Genomic DNA, 24,344 nt, shown 5'->3' on the forward strand with positions numbered 1-24,344 from the left:
AAAAAGATGCCACAACATCTGTTGATTTGTATGCCATCATTAAGTATTTCATGGACAAGTTGATTCAGAGGATAATGATGATTTCTATGGATATTTGACCAAACTGAAGCTCCAACGTCATCACCCATCTCTTCCCACACCTATTATTCTATATGATATTCCTTGTTTTATAAAAGTGGCACATCCTCCTCCTCCCTCCTTTCTATCTTGTCTTACTGCCACATAACCATATAAAACATAATCTATGTTTGGTTTTAGCCAGGTCTCTTGAATACACACCACATCTGGATTATCTTTTCTATTAACTATAAATCCTTTAAAATCCTGTACGCTTGCAATCAGGCTTCTCGCATCCCATTGTAATATTAACACTATTAATATTAACAGCCTACACATGCAGACTCTTGGCTTGACTGCATTCTTAGCTCATCATTTATCTCTTCCCATTTTAACCCTACCATATTCAAATGATGTTCTGCTGCTTTCACAATAATCTGAATCCTTTCTGTTTTTGACTTGATCTCATATGTTGCATTTATCACACCTGCAATAAATGTCACCAACTTCTTTTCCATCCATGCTTTCTTTATATCTTGCAGCTCTTTCATCACCATTTGTTCTTTAGTAACTCCTTCCTCCTTATTTTGCTTACCCTGTCCTACCATTTTAACTGCCTCAGCTTATGACATGTTTTCCTTTATTCTTATTTGTTGCACCTCCACCTCCTTTTCATACACTGCACATCCCCAATATGCAACACTGTGGTTTCCTCCGCAATTACAGCATTTTGGTTTCACTCCCTCTCCACACTTCCCATAATCATGTTCCCTCCAGTAGCACATCTACTTTTCCCCTTACACCCCTTAGATACATGACCAAATTCCTGGCAATTAAAACATCTCATGGGTTTTAGAAAGTATACTCTTATACTGTATCTTAAGAAACCAAAATACACCACCTTTGGAAGTACTTTTTCCTCAAACTCTATCTTTCTTTCTACTCCCCTAGTCATTCTTTTAACATTCTTTACCATATTATTCTCCACCTTAAGGTTCTCTACTACATCTCATATGTTAACATTGAGAGGAACCCCATAGATCACTCCCTTACTACCACTGATTCTTTTTCTTTTTACAACCTGAAACACTTTCCCAATGCTCATCAATTTCTTCGCCTTTTCTACCTGTGCTTCAGTCTTGCATCCTAATAATAAGTTTTCATCTCCTAATATTCTTGCATATTTTACTTCCCCAACCTGTCCTTTAATGATTTTTGTTAGTTTGATCGGATCAAACTTCTTAACTCCTCTTTCCCCCTCGAGCCTAACTACTACATTCTTCAAACCTTCCTCTCACTTCTCACCCTCTCTTCCATCACTCTCTGACTCTCCTACACTAGATGAATCTTTTTTCCTTTTTTACGACTTTCCCCCTTCTTGCCTTTATCTCCTCTCCTTTCCTCAGCCCATTCACTTCCCTTACTTGCTTTTACCTCACTATAATCCATACTATCGCTATTGTTTTCTGTCTACCTTCCTACCATGTTGTTTGGAATTGCAAAGAACCCTGTAACAATATCGTTCCGGACCTATACAGGCCGTCGGTCGATATCCACACAACATGTCCTCCACAATATCCGGTCTAACTGTTTTTCGCATCAATAGTAGTAAGTCCACAGTCAGTTGTTGTCCTCTCCAATACGCGTGTCTCTGCCGAAGTGCAGCCACGTTCAAGCTAATAATATCGCTACATTCACTGTTGAATAAACTCCTACTTGGTCAGATACTCTTTTACCAGTTTTAACTTGAAAATGTGGGACATATATGGCTGCTGAAGCTCGACCTGTTTCAGGATCTTTAGATCCATCAGTGAAATTCAATAAGAGTTGAGTTAGTGTAGTGCTTAAATAGTCATTGTAACTGTGAACAGGTGTGGGAGTAATCAGTCCAGATAGGCATGCTGGGAAGGGTAGTTCCTGAAGCTCTCAGAACTCGGGAGAGAGAGACCTCTAGTGGTGAAAGGAGGAAGTCCTTGAGTTTGTGACAGTATGGATCATGTGCTTCAATATGACAATGATGCCAGCCCACAGTGTTTTTAAATTGAACTGCCAACACAAATGATTTGTAGAGATGTGTGATTATTCTGTAAGCATCTGTGTCTAAGCATTTGGGCCTTTCTCTTAATCAGGGCTGTCTATAGTGTTATTGGTGGTATTTTATTGTTGAATGAAGGCAGATTTTAAATGTTACAAATATTATAATGCTACTATATGTAACAAAAATTTAAAATATTTTTTTTAGTCATAAAATGTTTTTATTATGTAATGTCAATCTTTAAAAAAAAAAAAAAACATTTCAGGATTTCCAAATGAGACCATCCCATGCTGTGCTCTTTATATTCTGAGGCCTGTGATGTTGTTGTGGGCTGTGCCTTATTTACATTACATTAAAGGTATGTTTTAATTTTGAGTTTCATTTTACCAGAGCAGATTTGTAAATGCATTTTGATTCGCAGATATTAAAGATGTAATTGCAATTAAATACTGTATATTTTAATGAAGCACACACATTTAGTATTTAATGTGTTATTGTTGTGGCAATCCATTAGACCTTTTCAGTGTCTAAAGTTCTTCAAACTTTTTCTGTTTGCAGTCAGTAATAAAACACGTATTAGTGTTTCACGTATTGCAAGAGAATTTGTTGTTTTAACAGTCGTCATTTATTCAGGTAGGTAAATCCATATATTACACAAGATGTCATGTGTGTTACTTGCAATAATTTGTTTATAAACATGATTTATGAGTTATTCTTTAATACATCACGGAGAACTGTTGATACTGTGTGTGCGAGTGTGAAAGCTGCTTTACTGGGCAGACTTTTAATCTCTCGTGAGAAAAACAAGCACTAAGACTCCTTTATTTATGATCTATTTAAAAAAAGAAAATTTTATTATATTAAATTATTCTAATGAAAAATTAATCATATTGAAAACATAGTACACTTTCAGCCTGCTTTACATCTGTTATTTTATTGTGCTGTTATTTTTTCTGTGTATTATTATTTTATTAATCTGTTCATCCGTCAGTTTTCTTTGTATATGCCTGGAATAAGACTGCAAATCATCCAGCTAACGCACTTCACATACTTTTGGTATTTTTGGGGGGATATATACTGCTATTGTGTCTCCTCATCTTCAATGGAGGTAAGATTTTCTTTTTCCTTATTTTATAAGCACAAGTACATTTAGTTAAATAAGTAAATTCTCATAAAATAGCTCATTTAAAAAGTTTTAGATAATTTTTTGTGATCCGCCTATAACTAAAAAAATTTTTTTAAATAACTTGGTTGACTCAAGATATGTAATTGAATAAGAAAGTGGCAACTACACTAAACAATAAACCATGAAACATCATCCCTTATCAAGTTCACGTTATCTAGAAACACCGAAATCCTGGTGAAATGTTAGAGTATGTGCACATAGTACATGAAATACTTAATGAAAGCCATGATAATACTGTTTTCCATCACATGACTCCTCTAATGTTAAAATAAGGGTTTGGATGCAAAAAAGAAACTATGTTGGAGATACTGGCTCTGTGTTGGATCATCTTGCCTCCTTTACAGTCATTTTATGTGAAATCTTCATTAGAAACTGACATTGAGGGTAAGTGACACTCAAAGTGTAAATTGCTATTCTTTAATGTGCAGTTATTAAACTGATCATACTGAACATTCATTATAATTTTAGATCAAATATATCTGCATGCAAACACGCAATTGTGTGTCCAATTCCCATAACAATTAAATGGACCCTTTTGTTTTGCTTAAAATCCAGTTGACTAAAATTAAGTCAATTAGGACTTTATGTATAACCACTTGTTGGATGATACTGTAAGAATGATTTCAATATGTTTTTGTTCATCAATGAGATGAAAATAATATAATATTTTTCCTCTTATTTTAGGCCATCTATATGTTATAGCTGTTCAAGTGCTACCAGTTCGGTTTATATTATATCTTCATGCAACATCTAGCTGTAAGTGCATAATGTGCATCATTTCTTATTATGGTAGTTTTTGTAATACTGTCATTTTTCCAGTGATTTAAAAAGTGGTAATTTGTGGAATCAGTTCTACTTACGTAATTACAATATTTTTGCCTCTTATGACATGCTAACCACAAATAAACATTCAGATTGTCTATTTGCACCCTGGTTTAAATAGCATCAGCTACACAGCGGAGCTATTTGCACCCCAATAGTCTGGTTGAACCATATATAGGAAATATATAGGACAAACTAGAAAATATAGATTTCTGCAGTTGTGTGGGGTGTAAAGACGGTATGTGAATGTGTACTGTTGTCCTAGCGACTGAGGTTCAAATCCGCATATTGTCCCACTTTTTTTGTCATCTGATTTCCTGTTTTCACTCTTAATATTTATTTTAATACTAGATACAAATACATTGTAATAGATGCAAATTTATATAAATTTGGATTTCATCACAGTGATTTGGTCACAGTGAATGTTTAGGACTGCAAAGAAGGGTTTGATGTAGAGCCGGGGGTCTATCAATCGCACTCGTTCCCGCATGAAACCATAGTTAATGTGTAAAACGTCTCGGTTACTACCGTAACCTCCGTTCCCTGATGGAGGGAACGAGACGTTGTGACAATGAGTTGACACTAGGGGTCGCTCCTGCGGAGCCCAGACATCTCTGATTTTGGAATTTGCATGCCACTCCCCCGGACATACGGGTATAAAAGGAGTGACGCTGCAAATACGTATCGCACTGAGGAGCCGAGCCAAAGACCCGGCGCTTTCAGCGGTTGGTTCAGTGTTGTGGCTGGTGGGACACAACGTCTCGTTCCCTCCATCACGGAATGGAGGTTACTTCAGTAACCGAGACGTTCCCCGTCTGTCACTCACTCGACGTTGTGTCGATGAGTTGACACTAGGGGTCCCCATAGAAAATGAGTCTACTGTCTATGGCGTCCCATCCAAGGGCCAGACATGGAGATTCCAGAGGTCTGGTCGCGGGTGCCAGATGGTGCCCTGACCCTGAGAAAGAAGGTCCTTCCTCAGGGGAGTTCGCCAGGGGGGGGCTGTCGCGAGGAGCGTGAGGTCCGAGGACCAAATCCGGGAGGGCCAATAAGGGGCCACTAAGAGGACCTGCTCCCAGTCCTCCCTGACTTTGCACAACGTCTGTGCAAGTAGGCTCACTGGGGGAAACGCATACTTGCGAAGCCCCGGGGGCCAGCTGTGTGCCAAGGCATCTGTGCTGAGGGGGGCCTCAGTCAGAGAGTACCAAAGTGGGCAATGGGAGGATTCCGGGGAAGCAAACAGGTCTACCTGTGCTTGGCCGAATCGACTCCAGATCAGCTGAACCACCTGGGGGTGGAGCCTCCACTCTCCCCTGGATGTAACCTGCCGTGACAGCGCGTCCGCTGTGCTGTTGAGGTAGCCTGGGATGTGAGTGGCTCGCAGCGACTTGAGTCGGTGCTGACTCCAAAGGAGGAGACGCGGGAGTGTTGTGACATGCGGCGGGAGCGTAGACCGCCTTGGCTGTCCGGAGCAACACATACTTGCCCCGGATCAACGGCAAAAGCCTCCTCAGGGCAAGTAGTACTGCAAGCAACAGTTGATGTGCCAACGCAGTCGCGGGCCAGTCCAAGGGCCGGCGACTGAGTGCCCGCTGAATACGGTGCCCCAGCCCCATTGGGAGGCATCTGTCATGACCACGACGTGCCTGGAGACCTGGCCTAGGGGAACTCCTGCCCGTAAGAACGCTAGGTCTGACCAGGGGCTGAGAGAGCGGCAACAAGCCTGCCTGATGAGGACGCGGTGTGTGCCGTTGCGCTCATACTCATCTCTCGACTCGGGTCTGTAGCCAGTGCTGGAGTGGTCTCATATGCATCAACCCAAGCGGTGTAACCGTCGTTGAGGATGCCATATGCCCCAGGAGCCTCTGAAAAGATTTCAGTGGGACCAACGTGTTCCGTCTGAACGTACTGACTGTGCGTGCTCGCTGGTGAGACGCGCCAACATTGAGACCGAGTCCAACTCCATACCGAGAAAAGAGATGCTCTGAACCGGGACGAGCTTGCTCTTTTCCCATTTGACCCGAAGCCCCAAGCGGCTGAGGTGCCTGAGCACCAGGTCCCTGTGAGCACACAACATGTCTCGCAAGTGAGCTAAGATTAGCCAGTCGTCGAGATGGTTGAGGATGCGGACGCCCGCTTCCCTCAGTGGGGCAAGGGCTGCCTCTGCGACCTTCGTGAAGGCGCAAGGGGACAGGGACAGGCCGAAGGGGAGGACTTTGTACTGATATGCCTGACCCTCGAAGGCAAACCGGAGAAATGGTCTGTGTCGAGGAAGGATCGAGACATGAAAGCACACGTCCTTCAGGTCTACCGCTACCAATCCAGATGCCGGACGCTCTCTAGAATGCGTCTCTGTGTGAGCATCTTGAACGGGAGTCTGTGCAGGGCCCGGTTCAGATCTCCGAACGAGATCGCGGGTCTGCTGTGATGCGAACCGGCAACCGCAAACCGGCAACCGCGCCCCAGCGCTCGGTTGGAACATACGAGCATTGCAGGGAGTGGGAGGTCCGAGGGGTTATACCCGGCAGAGGAGCTCCCATTGAGGTCCCCATATCGCCCCCAGCGATAAACGTCACTGCCTAAACGAGTCGGGGAGCGGCTGGGGTGGCTCGCGCTCTTACGAGCCATTTAGGGGTCGGAGTTAATCTAGTGTGTCTGTAGGACTCTAAATAAACACAATAAACACACTGCAGTGATGAACATACTGTATGTTAATATTTAAATAGTATCTGACACTATTTCCACTGGGGTGTAAATAGCATTCAGTATACAATTATTTGCATCACGGTGCAAATAGCATCTGCCATAAACATTTTACAAGTACTTTCAAAGTGGACTTTGAAAGTTTAATCAGTGTATTTTTTTTTATTATCATCTTCAGAAGGTGTATAATGTTAATATTAGTTCTTCTGGATATCAGTATGACGATGTTTGTTCATCACAGCATTTTGGAAATGGAGAAAGGTATGTTAAACATAGTTTAAAAAACATTTCAATGAACTTTAATAAAATTGTCCTACACATATACACATTTTCAATATTTCTTGTTTTGTGTTATTTGAAGTAGATTTGTCAGACAAAAACTGGTTTGGATTAGCTTGAGACAGACTGGCTTGGACTGGGACAGTGATTAATCTATTTACTTCCTCTGTTGTTGCATGCACATGACTAATGTAGTTGTGTACTGTTTCAAGAAATTTTATTTAGTAAAAGTAAATAGGCCAATATTTTTTTTTATCAATACAATATGTTGATGATATTATTATGTATGTATGTGCTGTGTGTTTGTTTGTTTGTTTGTTTGTTTGTTTGTTTGTTTGTTTGTTTGTTTTAATTCACAGACATTGTTGGATGGACATGTGTCTTCTTTTTTCTGCAAGTCCTGCGGATGATGGCATTCTTTGAAGACTGTGGATACATTTTTTACGGTAATTATTTTTTTCCTATATTTTTCAATAAAGTCAAATAATGCCAACAAATGAGTGTCTATTTGCACTAAGTGCGGATAGCCCCTCTTGTTGGCAAAAGCTATTTGCACCCCCAATCATTGACAAATTATTTTGAGGTCAGCTGCTGTGGGCAGAGAAATTGAACTGATTAACGGACATTAAGTGGGTTAAGAAAACTGAGAATTGAGTTATTATTTGCACTCCAATAGTATGTTGGGAACACGTGAGATAACAGCAAACAGATACAGCTGCAGCGGCTCAGGCACTAAAAACAGTGTGAATGTGTTTTTTATGCTAGCGACACCGATTTGAATCCCACATTTTGTCCCACTTTTTTATATTTTTATTATTTCCTATAATACTACTTATAATAAAAGTGATCACTCGCTGTGATTTGGTCAGAGTGGGCAGTTGAGAGAAGTGTTTGATCTGGATGAAATTAACCATGGTTTTACTGTAGTAATATTGTAGTAGCCATGTGTTTTGGTGGAAACCATAGTTTTGATGCAGTTCACCATGTTGTTACTATGGTAATATGTTGTTAATATAGTAACCATGTTTAATTTTGTGGTTACTATGATTTTATTACAAAATACCATGATGATACTATGGTACCTGAAGTAAAACCATTATTATTTTTTATAAAAGAAGGTTTCGGTTTAGGTGAAGGGGTAGCGGTGTTGTAGGGTTTCTGTGGAAATCTCAATAAGTACAATATAAATGCTGCTTTTTGTTTCTTTTTACTCTTAGTGCAAATAGCCTCTGCCTAAAAAAATAATTGCTCAGTATCTTAGTTTTTTGTCTCGACTTATGCTCTCAGATGCAACTCTCTTTGCAAACGAGTAAAGCAGGGGTCTCCAAAATCTTTTCATCCGAGAGCTACTTTTGGTGGCTGAGAGCTGGCTGAGAGCTACTTGTATCATACATTACTTACTTTCACATGATGTATCACAACTGTCAAAATTAACAACCCCAGCAGGGGTCTAGTACATGTGAAAATAGCATTTGTGCTCATAAAACTGGACATACTGTGAAAATCTTACCTGCAGTAAGTCAGTCTATCCACTGCGAACTTATTACATGAAAATACTATTTGGGTGAATTTTAGTGCTTTTTTTACCCAACTGAATACCGTATGTATGTACAGCCATCACACTGGCAGGCAGGGCTGGACTGGTAATCTGGCATACCGGGAATTTTTCCGGTGGGCCGACGCACTTTGTGGCCGAACGGGCAGACTGGCCATCGGGAGAACCGAGCGATCTGGTATGTCGGCTGCGCAATGTGCCGAATGGGCCGCGATAATCTAAAATGAGCTGCCGTGATATGCAGAACGGACCACAAAATGGCGATCGATGATATTTGTTGTAATTTTCAATATTTATATTCTACATCTAGACGATTGAATCAGGTGCGTGTCGCTAAAAATGCAAGCAAAGTAATACACACATCTAGCTAACTGAATCATAGACATGAAATCAACATGTTAGGAAGTATTAGCAAGCAGCCCTGCTGTCAAGGAAACTAATCAGTCTCGGTAACCACTAGCCACTACCTAGATATCTGGTTAATTATTGTTATGTAGCAAATGAGACAGCACTGACAATGCGATACAACAGTTATCGACTGAACACAACAACAACTCAGACATCAAAACCATTGCTGTTTATTTATATACTATAGTATGTTTTCTTTGATTTAGCACTGTCTTTATTCATCCTACAGCAAGCAAAATTATCTTGGTAATTTCCCAACTCCTCTTAAGTTAGTCAGCCTCATAATCACATAGTGTGATGAAGTACTTGATTGAAAAATGTTAAATACATTTACTGTTGATTTGGCAAATACTACATTTTCATTGGAGGGTGGTGGGACACCTATCTGTTGTATTGTACTCTGATCTTGAGCTAGGCTGAATTACAATTCACTTTAAACATTCACTCGCTAACTTCCACTAATTACGTCCCTCGGTCTGATCTACTTCGTCAGTTAAGTGAGGAAAGTTTCAGCTCACGGACCCTCAACCCCTTGAAATGAAGAAAAGTGCACTGTAAGTCGCTTTGGATAAAAGCATCTGCCAAATGCATAAATGTGAATGTAAATGTAAGAAGCGAGCCCACTCATGTGTACGCTTTTGGCTGCTCCATATACAGGGGTGTCAGACTGGGGGTAATGATGGAACTGAGTAATAGGGGACCTGACTGGGGGGTGGGGGCAAATAAAGGCTATATCAATATTTAATGATACTATCACATGTAGAGCGTGTCTAAGCACGTTCAGCAGGAGATGATGGCTGCATCAGAATTCTTAGGCAGCTGACTTGCTGCCTAATCAGTTAATAGCATAAACAAGGAAACGGTGCACAACAGCAAAAGCTTTCTATGCCCATGGAAAAGTTAACCCATGGTGCCTATGACTCTGCCCATGTTTATAGCTGTAAATGAAGTTAGGTCAATTCAAATCAGTTTAGAAAAGTTATATTGAGATATATTGAGAACTGATTATACTGAGAACTGCATAATATGAAAATAAAATGTGTTTATGTAAAAATGTATTAATCCTTCTTAACAATTAATTCCAATTTAGAAAAAAACTATTTCTTAACAGACCAAATTTATTAAAGCCTCTGAATATACAACAAAACTTTACCTGAATCTGAGATTGCATCCATCTCCAAAGGTGAAATCCTTCTCAGGTGCAAAAATAGGCACACTAAATAATTCTATAAACTGACATCAGCAGTGTGTCATCAGAGTGATCAAGGGCTCAAGGCGTTTCGATGGATGGATTCCACCAGTAGTGGGCACTCACGCAAAGTAAGCAATGATGTACTTCTGAGTCCACGAGACAGGGAAGTTAGCAAAGGAAGGGCTTGAAATTATGAAGTCAAACACAGCCCTACTGGTAGCGTTGGAGACCCCTGTACTAAAGGTAACTTTGTCAGGAAATTGGGGGGAGTCAGAATTACAAAGTTTAAATTGATAATTTTTTTCCTAATGTAATCCAGTAGTTCCCCTTCTGTCCCTCTCTCTACGTTGTGTCAGAGAAGCAACACTAGGGGTCTCTCTTGAGCGCCGATATCCACCTATGATCTATGAAAAAAGGCCAATGAGAAGTTGGCAGCCAGTATTTGCATATCCCGCCCCCGGACATACGGGTATTTAAGCGGCGCAAATACGGGAGTTCATTCAGAAAATTTCTTCGGAGCCGATGGTCGTGTCTGCAATTGCTGCGAGTTACACACCAGTTCCTGTCATTCCTCTGCTGCATGCTGTTGGACCTTACGGCACACAACAGCGGCTTTCTCCTGTTTGCACGGCTGTGCATTCCTGCCCCTGGGCACTTCGACAGTGAAGATTAAAGAACTCTCACGAGTTTTTTCTTAAAAGAGTGATTTTATTTAAAAGAGTAATTTCCTCTAAAAGAGCAAAACACAGCGGCATTGAACGTCCTTTTCAGGACGCGTCTTTATAAAGATGCCTTTCCGGCCCTGTGTTGTTTCTGGATGCGGTAGAGTGCTCTCCGCTTCAGATGGCCACATGCGTTGTCTCGTGTGTCTGGGTAGCAATCACACCGAGGCTGCGTTTGTGGGTGGTTCATGTTCTCACTGCGAGAACATGACCATGACAACGTTGCAGTCGCGGCTCGCTTACAACCGTAAGCAAGCCACTCCAGCTGCCCCCCGCATTGCTCCTCCTTCCCACGGGATTGAGGACGATGCGGTTGGTGATGGAAGCGATTTGGGGATGGCAGCGGGTGCAGCTCTGCCGGGTACGCCCCCTCGGACCATCCGCACCCAAGCACGCTCGTTGACTCCCGTACATGCTCGAGGCAATGGCAACTCGCCTTACAGCCAGTCCACCTACCCTCCTGCGATCGAAGCAGATGAGCTCACCGCGGCATCGGAGGGCGTGGTATCTGATGCTGAGGACTCCCCTGGGCTGCCGCTTTCGGGCCTGCGTGCCCAGGCTGAGGCCGACGCAAAGATGGCCGACATGCTTTCCCGGGCAGTCAACAGCGTGGGCTTGGATTGGAACCCTCCATCCTCCGCACAGCCATCACGGCTGGATGACTGGTTCCTGGGGTCTGGGCGCCGCTCACAGCCTCGCCCCCACCCCGGTCCCGTTTTTCCCGGAGGTGCATGATGAGCTGACGTCCTCGTGGAGAGCACCCTTCTCCACTCGTCACACCGCCACCTGCTCATCCGCCCTCGCCACCCTCGACGGCGGAGCGTGCCACGTGTACACGGCGATTCCCCAGGTGGATAGGGCAATTGCGCTCCATCTATGCCCCGGAAGCCCTACCACCTGGCTGGGCCACCCTGTACTCCCTTCCCGGACCTGTAGAGCAACATCCTCGCTGACCGCGAAGGCCTACAGCACCACCGGACGCAACGCTTCCGCCCTGCATGCCATGGCTCTCCTGCAGGTCCACCAAGCTAAGGCACTGCGAAACATGCACGGGGGTGGCCCTGACCCCGACACGCTGCAGAAATTGCGCTCAGCGACCGACCTCGCCCTGAGAGCGACGAAGGTCACAGCGCAGGCGCTCGGGCAGGCGATGGCCACACTGGTGGTCCAGGAACGTCAGCAATGGCTGAACATGGTCGAGATGCGTGAAGCTGACAAGACTCGCTTCCTCAACGCCCCTGTCTCCCAGTTTGGCCTCTTCTACGGGAAGCGCACGCCCCCTGTCTCACGGACCCCCTCGAGGACCCGGAAGGCTCCCAGGCGCTCCTGAGACAACGCACCCAGAGTCCAAGACGTTAGCTCCGGAGGTGGTAAGACTGCTCTGTCCCCCGCTGGAGGGCCGGGAGGAGAATCTTTTTCCGCACCCCCCAGCAGGGGCTGCGGTACACAAATTCTCAATAAAAGAGCTATTTCCTTTGTCTCTGGGTCACACGGCCCGCAAATGCCGTTCTCATGGCACTCAGCTTTCAGGCCTCAACAGTCCCGGCTTCCTGGACAAGGTGTCCCCGCCCTCAGCCCCACGACTGTTCCCCGGCCGGCCGGTTCAGACGAGTCCAGGGGACGCCAGCATCAGACCTCCTCCTCAGTCATGAACCCGCCCCCTGCCGGGTGCATGGAGCAAGGTAAGTGCTTTGAGTTTATTCTCAGCACCAGAGCCTCGGGACGCTACGTTGCCTCCCGATGCCGCGTTACCTGTTCCGCACCGCTGCGAAGCCCCGCCGGGTACGTCCAAAATACTGCACCAGACCATTCGACTCGGTTACGCAATTCAGTTTGCCAGGCCTCCGCCCCCCCTTCATGGGCGTTCATTTTTCCGCAGTGCACGACGAACATGCCCAGTCTCTGCGTGAAGAAATCGCCTCCCTTTTAGCCAAGGACGTGATAGAGCCTGTCCCTCCAACCTGCAAGTTTTTAATCGGACCTTGTCCAAACTCCCGTTCAAAATGCTCACCCAGAAACAAATTCTATCTGGCGTCCGGCATCTAGATTGGTTCGCAGCGGTAGACCTGAAGGACGCGTACTTCCACGTCTCGATTCGCCCTCGACATCGACCCTTCCTACGGTTCGCGTTCGACGGCCAGGCATATCAGTACAAAGTCCTCCCCTTCGCCCTGTCTCTGTCCCCTCGCGTCTTCACGAAAGTCGCAGAGGCAGCTCTTGCCCCGCTCTGAGAAGCCGGCATACTCATACTCAATTACCTCGATGACTGGCTCATCCTGGCCCCCTCGCGAGAGTTACTATGCGCGCACAGAGACCAGGTGCTCAGGCACCTCAGCCGTTTGGGGCTTCAGGTCAACTGGGAAAAGAGCAAGCTCACCCCAGAAACAAAGAAAAAAGAGCATCTCTTTTCTCGTCTCTCCAACGAGCGTGCTCAGTCAGTGCTGAAATGCCTCGCTTCCTTCAAGCCAGGTGCCGTGGTCCCTCTAAAATGATTCCAACAGCTCCTGGGGCATATGGCATCCTCAGCGGCGGCTGCGCCCACCACTTCAGCACTAGCTCCAGACTCGAGTCCCGAGACGAGCATGGCGCCGCGGCACGCACAATGTGAAAGTTACCACTGTCTGCCGCCAAACCTTCAAACCCAACGGGCTTCAACTGCGTGCCCGTTGAATGTGCAACGGGCACGCAGCCGCAGGCCAGTGGAACCGAGGCCCGCTGCGTTGGCACATCAACTGCCTAGAGCTGCTGGCTGTTTTCCTTGCCCTGAGGAAGTTTCTCCCGTTAATTCGGGGCAAGCACGTCCTAGTCAGGACAGACAGCACCATGGTCGTAGCCTACATAAATCGCCAAGGCGGAGTACGCTCCCTCCACAAGCTCGCCCGTCGTCTCCTCCTTTGGAGTCAGAAGCGACTCAAGTCACTGCGCGCCACTCACATCCCCGGCAACCTCAATGTGATAGCAGACGCGCTGTCAAGCTGAAGCTTGCCCGGCGGAGAGTGGAGGCTCCACCCTCAGTCGGTCCAGCTGATTTGGGACCGGTTCGGCAAGGCCCAGGTAGACCTGTTTGCCTCCCAAGAAACCTCCCACTGCCCGCTCTGGTATGCCCGGACAGAGGCTACCCTCGGGGCAGATGCTTTGGCACACAGCTGGCCCGCGGGGCTGCGCAAGTACGCATTTCCCCCAGTGAGCCTTCTTGCACAGGTGCTATGCAAGGTCAGGGAGGACGAAGAGCAGGTCATTCTGGTGGCCCCCTACTGGCCCACTCGGACCTCACGCGCCTCACGACAGCCCCTCCCTGGCGAATTCCCCTGAAGAAGGACCTTCTTTCTCAGGGACGGGGCACACTCTGGCACCCGCACCCAGACCTCTGGAACCTCCACGTCTGGCCCCTGGATGGGATGTGGAAGATCTAGCCGGCCTACCATCGACCGTCATAGATACTATCATTAGTATTAGTATTAGGTCAGTGCTCGTGTTTCTACAGGAGAGGCTGGAGAGGAGGCTGTCCCCCTCCACCCTCAAGGTGTATGTCCCCGCCATCGCGGCTCACCACGACACGGTAGACGGCAAGTCTCTTGGTAAGCACGACTTAATTATCAGGTTCCTAAAAGGTGCCCGGAGGCTGACTCCCTCCTGGCCTAACCTGATTCCCTCCTGGGATCTCTCGATCGTCCTCACGGGCCTCCAGAGACACCCCCCTTCGAGCCGCTAGATTCAGCTGGACTCAGGGCCCTCTATCTCAAGACTGCCCTGCTGATCGCGCTTGCCTCCATCAAGAGGGTCGGGGACCTGCAAGCGTTCTCTGTTAGCGACACTTGCCTGGAGTTCGGTCCGGCAGACACATACGTGATCCTAAGACCGCGACCGGGCTATGTGCCCAAGGTTCCTACCACACCCTTCAGAGATCAGGTAGTGAACCTGCAAGCGCTGCCCCGGGAGGAGGCAGACATAGCCCTTTCGTTGCTGTGTCCAGTACGTGCTTTGCGTATCTATCTGGACCGCACACAGAGCACTAGACGCTCTGAGCAGCTCTTTGTCTGCTTCGGGGGACAGCGGAACGGGAACGCTGTCTCCAAACAGAGGCTTGCCCACTGGGTTGTCGATGCCATTTCATTGGCTTATCACACCCAGGCCGTGCCCCCCCCCTTGCGGGTCCGAGCTCACTCCACCAGGGGTGTTGCGTCCTTGTGGGCACTGGCCAGGGGCACCTCCCTAGCAGACATCTGTAGAGCAGCGGGCTGGGCAACACCTAACACTTTTTCGAGATTCTACAATCTCTGAGTTGAGTCAGTATCGTCCCGTGTTTTCTCAGGTCCGAGCCCGTAGATCTCGGTAACACGCTGACGATCTGACCGGGTGAATCGCTTGCGCCTAGCGCCCTTTCCCTCAACCGAGGTAAAATAGTGCGCCTCCGTTCCCAGGAGATCCCATCTTCGGGTCGCTGGTTGACTCCTCCCTAGCCCTTTTGGGTCCACAGTTCAGCGGAGGAACTCACCGACCCAAGCCACTACGGGTACCCAATCTACCCTGTACTGGCATAGGTGCTCCACAGGTAAGGCCTCCTGTTCGGAGTCCCCCTGTGTGTAATTCCGCGGTACTGTCCCCTCACGAGTGGCCTCCAATTCTGATGGCTTGAATGGGGCATTGGGGAAGGGTACGTGCAGTCTGATACAGTTGGTCATCCTGCACGTAAGAATACCTGCTTGCTCCTGTATCAGCAGTTCACGTACACGGCTCAGCGCATGGCATGGCATGTTTATAAGTGGAACCCTAGTGTCGCTTCTCTGACATACGTGGAGAGAGCGACAGAAGGGGAACGTCTAGGTTACGTATGTAACCTCCGTTCCCCGATGGAGGGAACGAGACGTTGTGTCTTCCCCGCCACATCGCTGACACTGTTGTGTCTGGACCATTTCCGGCTCCTCAGAAAAATCCTGAATGAACTCCCGTATTTGCGCCGCTTAAATACCCGTATGTCCGGGGGCGGGATATGCAAATACTGGCTGCCAACTTCTCATTGGCCTTTTTTCATAGATCAGAGGTGGATATCGGCGCTCAAGAGAGACCCCTAGTGTCGCTTCTCTGACACAACGTCTCGTTCCCTCCATCGGGGAACGGAGGTTACATACGTAACCTAGACGTTTTCCTTATCATTTAAGTGGGATTTCAGTTTTTTTTTTTATTGAAAATTAAAAACAATTACAACAATTACATCATTTTCTCAATTCATCAAAAAGGATGATTAAAATTAACAACCTTTTGATGCACCTTAGCAAATCTTTAAAACAATGTTTATTTTTACAATTTCATGCAGTGGCACTATTGGCTAAAAAATTACACACTTCGTCTTTAACTTCAGCTCTGCCAGACACTGAGCTGATATGTTCAATAGCTTTTATAGCCTAAAACATGTCACAGGGCAAATCTGATTCTCGTTTAATGCTGCTGTGAGAACATTTCATCCCCTCGGGAGGTCGTGAGCCCCTGCAAACATTACAAATCAATTTATCTGATAATAATACAGATGCAGTGGTGCACAACATGACTAAATGGCTTAGCAAATTCAGAAGTAATCAAATACATTTTCGTGCTATATATCATTTTAAGACAAATCCAGATGAGGACATTTCTGTAATTCCTCGTAGCTTGCGATTTAAAAATAAAAAAGACTGGCATGGTCAGGGGATGCATTAGCTGAAAACTCATCTGCCGATTTAATATATATATTAGGGCTGATGATTTAACATGTTAATTCAGTGTGATTAATTTTTTTTTTTTAAAAATGTGTTAAAAACATTAAACATTAAAATATAGTTTAATACTTAGAACACATATTGAGATCCCTTAGTTCGGATTTGCGCTCCATCAAGTGTTTTGAACGCAAAAACGTAACACATGTTTGTGTTGTTCTGCTGCTGAGGGGTGTTTTTCTTCACTTACTGCCCTCTGGAGTAAACGGGTGGTACTACAAGCTTGCCTTTTTCAGGAATCTTCCATATTATGGTCCAGGGGGCATTGCAATTAATGCCGTTAATTTTTTTTAACGCGTTATTTTTTGTCAAATGAATCACACTGAAGTAACATGTTAAATCGACAGCAATAATATATATATATATATATATATACATATATATATATATATATATATATGGATAATTATTACAAATGCTGTCCGATATTTGACAGATTGAGATTTCGAAGGGAGACTGTGATTTCATGACTGCATACATCAGTTGGCAGTGTGTTGCTGCCAGTTACTGCATGACAATAAAGAACAAAATGTACAAGATTAAAAAGAAAGTGAAGAAAATTGGTTTCTGCATGTTATACTTGGCTTTAATCTAATGCAAACGTGGCGTTTAGTGCAGTAATTTTAGTGGAGTCGGCAACCTGTATTATTCATCTTTGATGTTGGCTACGTCCTTCTCATCTGTGTCACACTGCTTGCATGTTGATAGCAGACATACTGAAGAAGATCTGTGAGGTCTTGTTCATGTGAATATGCTTTAAAGCAGCACGTAGCAAAGTTTAAAAATCTTGTTTTAGCACAGCAGTTGACTGACAGGTAAAAGTTTCAACCTAGAAGTCCTTGGTTTCACCACACAAGGAGAGTAAAAAAATATATAAAATCAATCACATATCCACTATTGTATGCATACAGTTGTAACAGATGCTATGCTCCCAAAATATAGCCTTATAATCGAAACGAAAGAAAGTATAAACATAGATTTAAAACTCTGTCAGAGTGATAAATTATTTTTTTGTAGAGGATGTGGTCGTGAATAATATGGGGGGGGGGGGGGAACATTCTCCAAATGTGTTAAATCTTCATTAACACTCAGTTTTTCATACCTTCTCATGATTGGTCAACTTCAGATAGATTACCATACTGGCTCGTTCAAACACACACACCTCACATATTCAAGCTGACAGTGTCACATTTTTTTATATTTAAAAATAAGTTATCGGAAGGTAGTGAGCTCGCACAACAGCAGAAAATCGCACCATGTACACCCGCCTTTAGTGCTGGCAGCGCTGCTTCTGGCAGTCTTACAATGTTTGTGATTACTCTTCTGCAAACTACAGGAGCCATATCTTTACTGTAAATTAAACCATACTGTAATTTTGCTTCAAGAAGGTAATTTCTCCTTTAATGTGCATCTTTTCATTTATTGGACAGTTTACCAGCAATTCTGAAGACTCTTCACAAGTATTTAGATGTTTCTTACCAGTGATAATCCTCCACTCATTAAAGTAATGATGGTACCATTCCCTTGGCATTCATTACTGTTAAATAGTTAGACATTAGTTTACTTTCCTGTTATACTGTTTTTGTTTTTTATGGTAAATGAAGCCATCTTGAATAAAATAAATTGAAAAATCACATCCAGAAATGTATTTGTTGGTAACCCTCAAGTCCATATTTACAGGGAATAATAGAAGCTCTCTGAATGAGTGAAGCATGTGGTTATTACTAGAACAGATGTGTGTTTTAAGGGTACCTGAAGACAAAACAATATTCATATTTCAATTGTTTTAACACAGAGGCTGGAACTTCAGGAGAACGACAAAGACAACAGACTGAGATGAATCAACAAGGATCAAATCTGTGTAATTAGTGATCTAATTACTACAATAAGACTACAAATATTAATCCTTTAAATCATTCGTTTATGTAGAATATACTAAATGCATCATTTTAAAAAGTAAATGCCTAATAATTAAAATACCTTATGATGGCATTTTTATAAATAAACTTTATAAAGTATTTCTTGTGATTTTATTTTAAAAGGTTTAATATGTTTGTTGCTTTCTTTGTTACAGTGTCTCTCTGTAATGTGTTCATGTACATGTTTGGAGCAGTTGGTCTGATTTTGTTGAACTCTTTTACACTGACAGCAGAACTGATACTGAATACAAGTGAGAGAACATTTAAAATCATACTGATTGTTTTGAAATTGACAGAAAGCTCATAGTCTTTGATGGTAATGTATTCAGGGACTTCCTAAAGTGCCAATGGCTGTTGTGTTTCTTCTATTGCATTCTATTCATGTTGTACTTTTATGCAAAATCATCTTAAAGTATATTACCAAAAGTGTTACAGTACTGATCATTCACTGGGGTATATAGAAAATATATAGAGTAAGCAAACCTCATACCATGGTCAATTTGAATACTCTGTTCTGATTGGCTGGAATGTGTGTGTGTGTTTTAAAACCTTTCGATGCAGAGTTAATTCCAGTCAGATTAATCATTATTCTAAAGGAATGTGCTGTTTACAACTACCTGTAGATAAAAAAAAAAAATAGTAATCATTATTTTTATTCTTCCAAACAATGTTTAAGCTGCAAAATATAAATGATAGCTTTGATTTTTCATTGCTGGCATGTGACCATAATATAACCATCCACAACTAGGGGTGTGTAAAATCATTTCAATGCAGTCTGTCTCGCATCAAGTGGTTCTTTGCATCTCTCTTATAATCAATATTCTAAGTACTTCATTTGTCTTTACCTTAATTCTTCTTAAGTTGTCTTTTTCTTTATGTAATTCATTCTTTTTCCCCCTTTTTTTTAAGAAGATGGTCAACGTGTAGTGAAGGACATGAGAGTCATTGTATTTCCATCTGAATGTGTTTTTGTCCTGTATTGGTTCGTGTGTATTTTCTGTAAGTATTTTTCTACTTTTCTCTTTTTTAAAGATGTGTTTGTCTTTACATTTCCTTTTTGTGAATTTTACATGGATTCATTTATTTGAAACATGGACTGTGGCCTCTGTGTTTATGTGTTGATTTGCTAGAAAGCTGCTGTTGTTGATTGACATTGAGTGTGTTTAAAAACGTCTTGGTTTCTAACGTAACCTCCATTCCCTGATGACGGGAACGAGACGTTGTGTCAATGTAGTGGCACTAGGGGTCACTCCTGGGAGCCTCAGACATCTATGATCTTTTGAGTAAAGGCCATTGAAAATTGGCGCATATCACTCCCCCAGACATATTTACATTTACATTTACATTTATGCATTTGGCAGACGCTTTTATCCAAAGCGACTTACAGTGCAATTATTACAGGGACAATCCCCCAGAGCAACCTGGAGTTAAGTGCCTTGCTCAAGGACACAATGGTGGTGGCAGTGGGGTTAGAACCTGTGACCTTCTGATTAACAGCCCTGTGCTTTAGCCACTACGCCACCACCACTCCTTATATACCACATATGGTATATAAGGAGCTGGCAATGCAAGCCACATTCAGGTTTCGCACTGAGGAGCCGAGACAAGGTCCCAGCCATTTCAGCAGGTTGTTCAGTGTTGTAGGAGGAGAGACACAACATCTTGTTACCTCCATCAGGGAATGGAGGTTACATTAGTAACAAAGACATTCCCCTTCTGTCACTCACTCAACGTTGTGTCAATGTAGTGACACTAGGGGTCCCTATGGAAAATGCCACAACTACTGAACTGTGTTCTGTGAGATGAGCAGAACTCTGTGTGCCTCGTAGCCAGTGCACCAGGCCAACTAGTTACTACCCCCAATGCACTTATAGACGTCAAACGGTCCCCTGGTTTTCAACGGGATAACCAACGCATGTGGAGCAGCTATCCCAGTACATGGCCTAACTGACACATGTACTGGGCCGGCGGCAAGTTTCTCAGAAAATTCACCAGCCACAGGGCCATGGAGGAAGGACATCCAGGGTCCATACTTTTGTGAACAGGACTGGAAGAAGGAGCGCACATCTTAACCTCAGGGGAGGGGAAAGGTGCTATACACAAGCGGTACACCTGGCCAGCTGTCCCGAAACTTACCTGTTTGTACCTGACAATACACAGGATGAAACCGGCTCAACCCGGAGGTTGTAGAACCTCGCAAAGGGGTTAGGTGTTGTCTGCTAAAGAAGCGCCGTAGGTCAGAGCCCAGTAGGCCGCTATAGCCCTGGTAGAGTGGGCGTGCAGCCCAGCAGGGGGCAGCACTTCTTGGGTGTGGTATGCCATAGCGATGGCGTCAGTGACTCAGTGGGCGATCTTCTGTTTGGAGACAGTGCTTCCTTTCCAGCATATAGACCAATCAGGGTCTCGGGATGACGTGAGCGTACCCCAGACCAAACTACAGGCACAGTTTGCTAACAGAGAACGCCTGCAGGTCCCCTACCCTCTTGATGAAAGTGAGTGTTGTCAGGAGGGCAGTCTTCAAGGAGAGCACCTTTAGCTCAGCTGACTCTAGGGCCTCAAATAGAGCTCCCCGTATTCCACGAACGACCACGGAGAGGACCCACGAGGGAACGAGGCGCGGTCTGGGGGGTTTAATCTCCTTGCGCCTCTCAAGAACCTGATGATCAAGTCGTACTTCCCCAAATACTTACCGTCTACTGCGTCTTAATGTGCCGATATAGTGGCTACATACATCTCAATGTGGAGGGGGACAGCCATTCCTCCAGCCTTTCTTGCAGAAAGGAAAGCACTGATCCAACTGCACATCTCTGGGGTCTTTGTGTAGGGAAGAACACCACTTAGCGAACAGAAGCCACTTCAGGTCAAACAGGCACCTTGTTGAGGGAGCCCTGGCCTGAGTGATTGTGTCTACCACTTCAGGTGGTAGGCCTCATTAGTCTTCCATGTCACATCCAAGGGCCAGACGTGGAGATTCCAGAGGTCTAGTAGTGGGTGCCAACCCGGCTTGCCCCATATCAATGGCAATAGCCTCCTCGGGGCAAGTAATACCGCCAGCAACTCAGGCAGTTGATGTGCCTGGAGACCTGGCCTAAGGGAACTTCTGCCTGTAGGAATGTTAGGTTAGACCAAGGACTGAACAGACGGCAGCAGACCTGCGTGACGAGCATGCAGTGTTTTCCGGTGCACCATGCCCATCTTGCGACTCGGTTCTGAAGCCAGTGCAGAAGCAGTGATGGCTGCTGAAGATGCCATATGCCCCAGGAGCCTCTGAAAGGATTTCTGTGGGACCAACATGTTCTGTCTGAACATACGCAAGCAGTTCTGCACTGACTGCATGTGCTCGTCCGTGAGGCACACCTTCATAGAGACAGAGTCTAACTCCATACCGAGAAAAGAGATGCTCTGAGAGCTTGCTCTTTTCCCAGTTTACCCAAAGCCCCAAATGGCTGAGGTGCCTGAGCACCAAGTCCCTGTGTGCACACAGCAGGTCCCGCGAGTCAGCTAGAATCAGCCAGTCATCAAGATTGTTGAGAATACAAATGCCCACTTCCCTTAATGGGGCAATGGCTGCCTCTGCGACCTTCATGAAGGCACGAGGTGACAGGGACAGACCGAAGGGGAGGACCTTGTACTGGTATGCCCGGCCTTCGAAAGCAAACCGAAAGAAGGGTCTATGTCGAGGAAGGGTTGAGACACGTCCTTCAAGTCTACCGCCGCGAACCAATCTTGATGACACTCACTAAGATGCATTTCTCCGTCAGCATCTGGAACGGTAGTCTGTGCAGAGACCGGTTGGCCAAGATTAGCCGCAACCCGCCGTCTTTTTGGGGTACAATGAAGTATGGGCTGTAAAACCCCTTCTGGGGAATGGGAGAGGAAGAGTTTTGTCCTCGTAGCCCATGGAGGCCATTGCATCGGGGCAGATTTGTGGCACAGCCGGAGAGAGATGGTGTCCAGCGGTCATGATAACGACGGCCATAGACACAGAATATAGGGCCCAGGAAGTGAGGAAACTGCTCTTTTCTGAGGTGGGTACCGATGCCCGTTGGGCATGCGGTGAAATAAAAAGAAAAGGGAAACAAGGATTCTCCACCCTGCATTGTCACAGGTGGCGTCTGCTTCCTGTGGGTGTCTCCATTCCAAGGCTGGCCCACTGGGGCGGGCTGTGGCGGGACTGTTGTTACCTCCACAGGGGGATGCCCTTGGCGACGAGTAGATGGGGTGCAGGATTTTCCTAGTGACTGGTTAAGTCCTCTTGGAAATCCAAGATGGCGGCGCGGTAGTACGCAGCGGCCACTCCGGATCCAAAATGGTGCTATTTTTGTTAAAAAATCCAGACTTTTCACATGGACATCAGAGCAACTGGTGTTCATGTCTACCATCGCCAGACACTCCTAAAATATAAGACTTATGCAAAAACCAAGCTGCATGATGAACTGCAGGAGGCGCTACGCGTACTCGGCTTGCTGTGGAGACCAGGCCTCCAGTCCTCGGTGTCACCTAATGCTGGTGGCCAGGGGAGAGGATGTCGTAAGTGGTGTGCGAGAAAGCGGAAGCGCGGCAAGAGGGCGGGGGTCCATGCTAGGCTTAAAACAAACAATAAACTGGACTATATCCGACTCCAGCAGGCTATGCAGCATGAGTTTAGAGACTGCTGCGTCTATGTTTTCACGGAGACGTGGCTCAGCGACAGAGTTCCGGACACCGCCATTCAGCTAGACAGGCTCGCCTCGTTTCGTGCTGACAGAAATACAGCTCTCTGTGGTAAGACTCGCGGTGGTGACTTGTGTGTTTACATCAACACGAAATGGTGCAAGAACTCTATGCTAGTCTCTATCTACTGTTCCTCTCTGTTGGAGCTTGTGACTTTTAGATGCAGACCTTTTTATTTACCACGGGAATTCACCACTGTTTGCATAACCGTATTTGAATGGGCTTTTGTACACAAACCATGTATGTTCCCTTACCAGAGTTTACATTACACTCAGCGCTAACACTATGGAAGCGCTCTTTGAACTGTATGGGGCTATGAGCGAACTGCAGAACGCTCACCCTGACGGACTGTTTATTGTCGCCGGAGATTTCAACCATGCAAATCTCAAGACAGTGCTCCCTAAATTCCATCAGTATGTGGACTTTGCAACAAGAGGGGCAAACGTGCTTGATCTTGTTTACACAAACATCCCAAGCGCGTACCCGCCCCCACCTCGGCTACTCAGACCACATCTCTGTTATGCTAATTCCAGCATACCGCAAAGCCCTGCAGAGGATAGTGAGGACATCTGAGAAGATCATCTGGGTCTCTTTTCCCTCCATCAAAGACATTTACAAAAAACACTGTATTCACAAAGCAACCAGCATTGGGGACGACCCCACACGCCCCTCACATAAACTCTTTACCCTCCTGCTGTCTGGCAAGAGGTACCGAAGCATTCGGGCCCTCACAACCAGACTGTGTAACAGCTTCTTCCCCCAAGCCATCAGACTCCTCAATACACACACACACACACACACGTGTCCTGAGTTGCACTTTAACTACTGTCACTTTATAACTGTCTGCTACCTCAATAACTGCTATGTGTATAGAACACTATTTCATAGTATGTTATGTTTACATTTGGCATTTTTAGAAACTGTTATCTTTTTGCACTACTGTGTACTGGTATGCGCTGTGCTGTCTCTTACTGTGTCTATTGTCCTGTTCATTGTTAGAAAT

The 24,344-nt window shown here is 45.2% G+C and overlaps 2 protein-coding genes across 4 annotated transcripts in view; one reads left to right on the top strand and one right to left on the bottom strand.

Moving 5' to 3' along the window:
- The window catches only part of LOC127647777 (uncharacterized), a 227,109-nt gene that overhangs the window by 143,897 nt on the left and 58,868 nt on the right, over positions 1-24,344 (bottom strand). The window lies entirely within an intron of this gene.
- The window catches only part of LOC127647782 (V-set and immunoglobulin domain-containing protein 1-like), a 100,752-nt gene that overhangs the window by 73,277 nt on the left and 3,131 nt on the right, over positions 1-24,344 (top strand). For 2 of the 3 annotated variants that reach the window (XM_052132254.1, XM_052132253.1), the window contains exons 6-15: positions 2,358-2,450; positions 2,651-2,725; positions 3,084-3,200; positions 3,552-3,662; positions 3,963-4,034; positions 6,982-7,064; positions 7,442-7,528; positions 18,505-18,570; positions 18,784-18,879; positions 19,541-19,627. In XM_052132254.1, the coding sequence (XP_051988214.1) occupies positions 2,358-2,450; positions 2,651-2,725; positions 3,084-3,200; positions 3,552-3,662; positions 3,963-4,034; positions 6,982-6,983 (470 nt within the window). In that variant the 3' untranslated portion in view covers positions 6,984-7,064; positions 7,442-7,528; positions 18,505-18,570; positions 18,784-18,879; positions 19,541-19,627. The remainder of the gene's footprint in view (positions 1-2,357; positions 2,451-2,650; positions 2,726-3,083; positions 3,201-3,551; positions 3,663-3,962; positions 4,035-6,981; positions 7,065-7,441; positions 7,529-18,504; positions 18,571-18,783; positions 18,880-19,540; positions 19,628-24,344) is intronic. The other variant, XM_052132252.1, reaches the window with a different exon arrangement.

The sequence above is a fragment of the Xyrauchen texanus genome, chromosome 8 (genome assembly GCF_025860055.1).
Source record: "Xyrauchen texanus isolate HMW12.3.18 chromosome 8, RBS_HiC_50CHRs, whole genome shotgun sequence".
In the NCBI taxonomy this organism is placed as follows: domain Eukaryota; kingdom Metazoa; phylum Chordata; class Actinopteri; order Cypriniformes; family Catostomidae; genus Xyrauchen; species Xyrauchen texanus.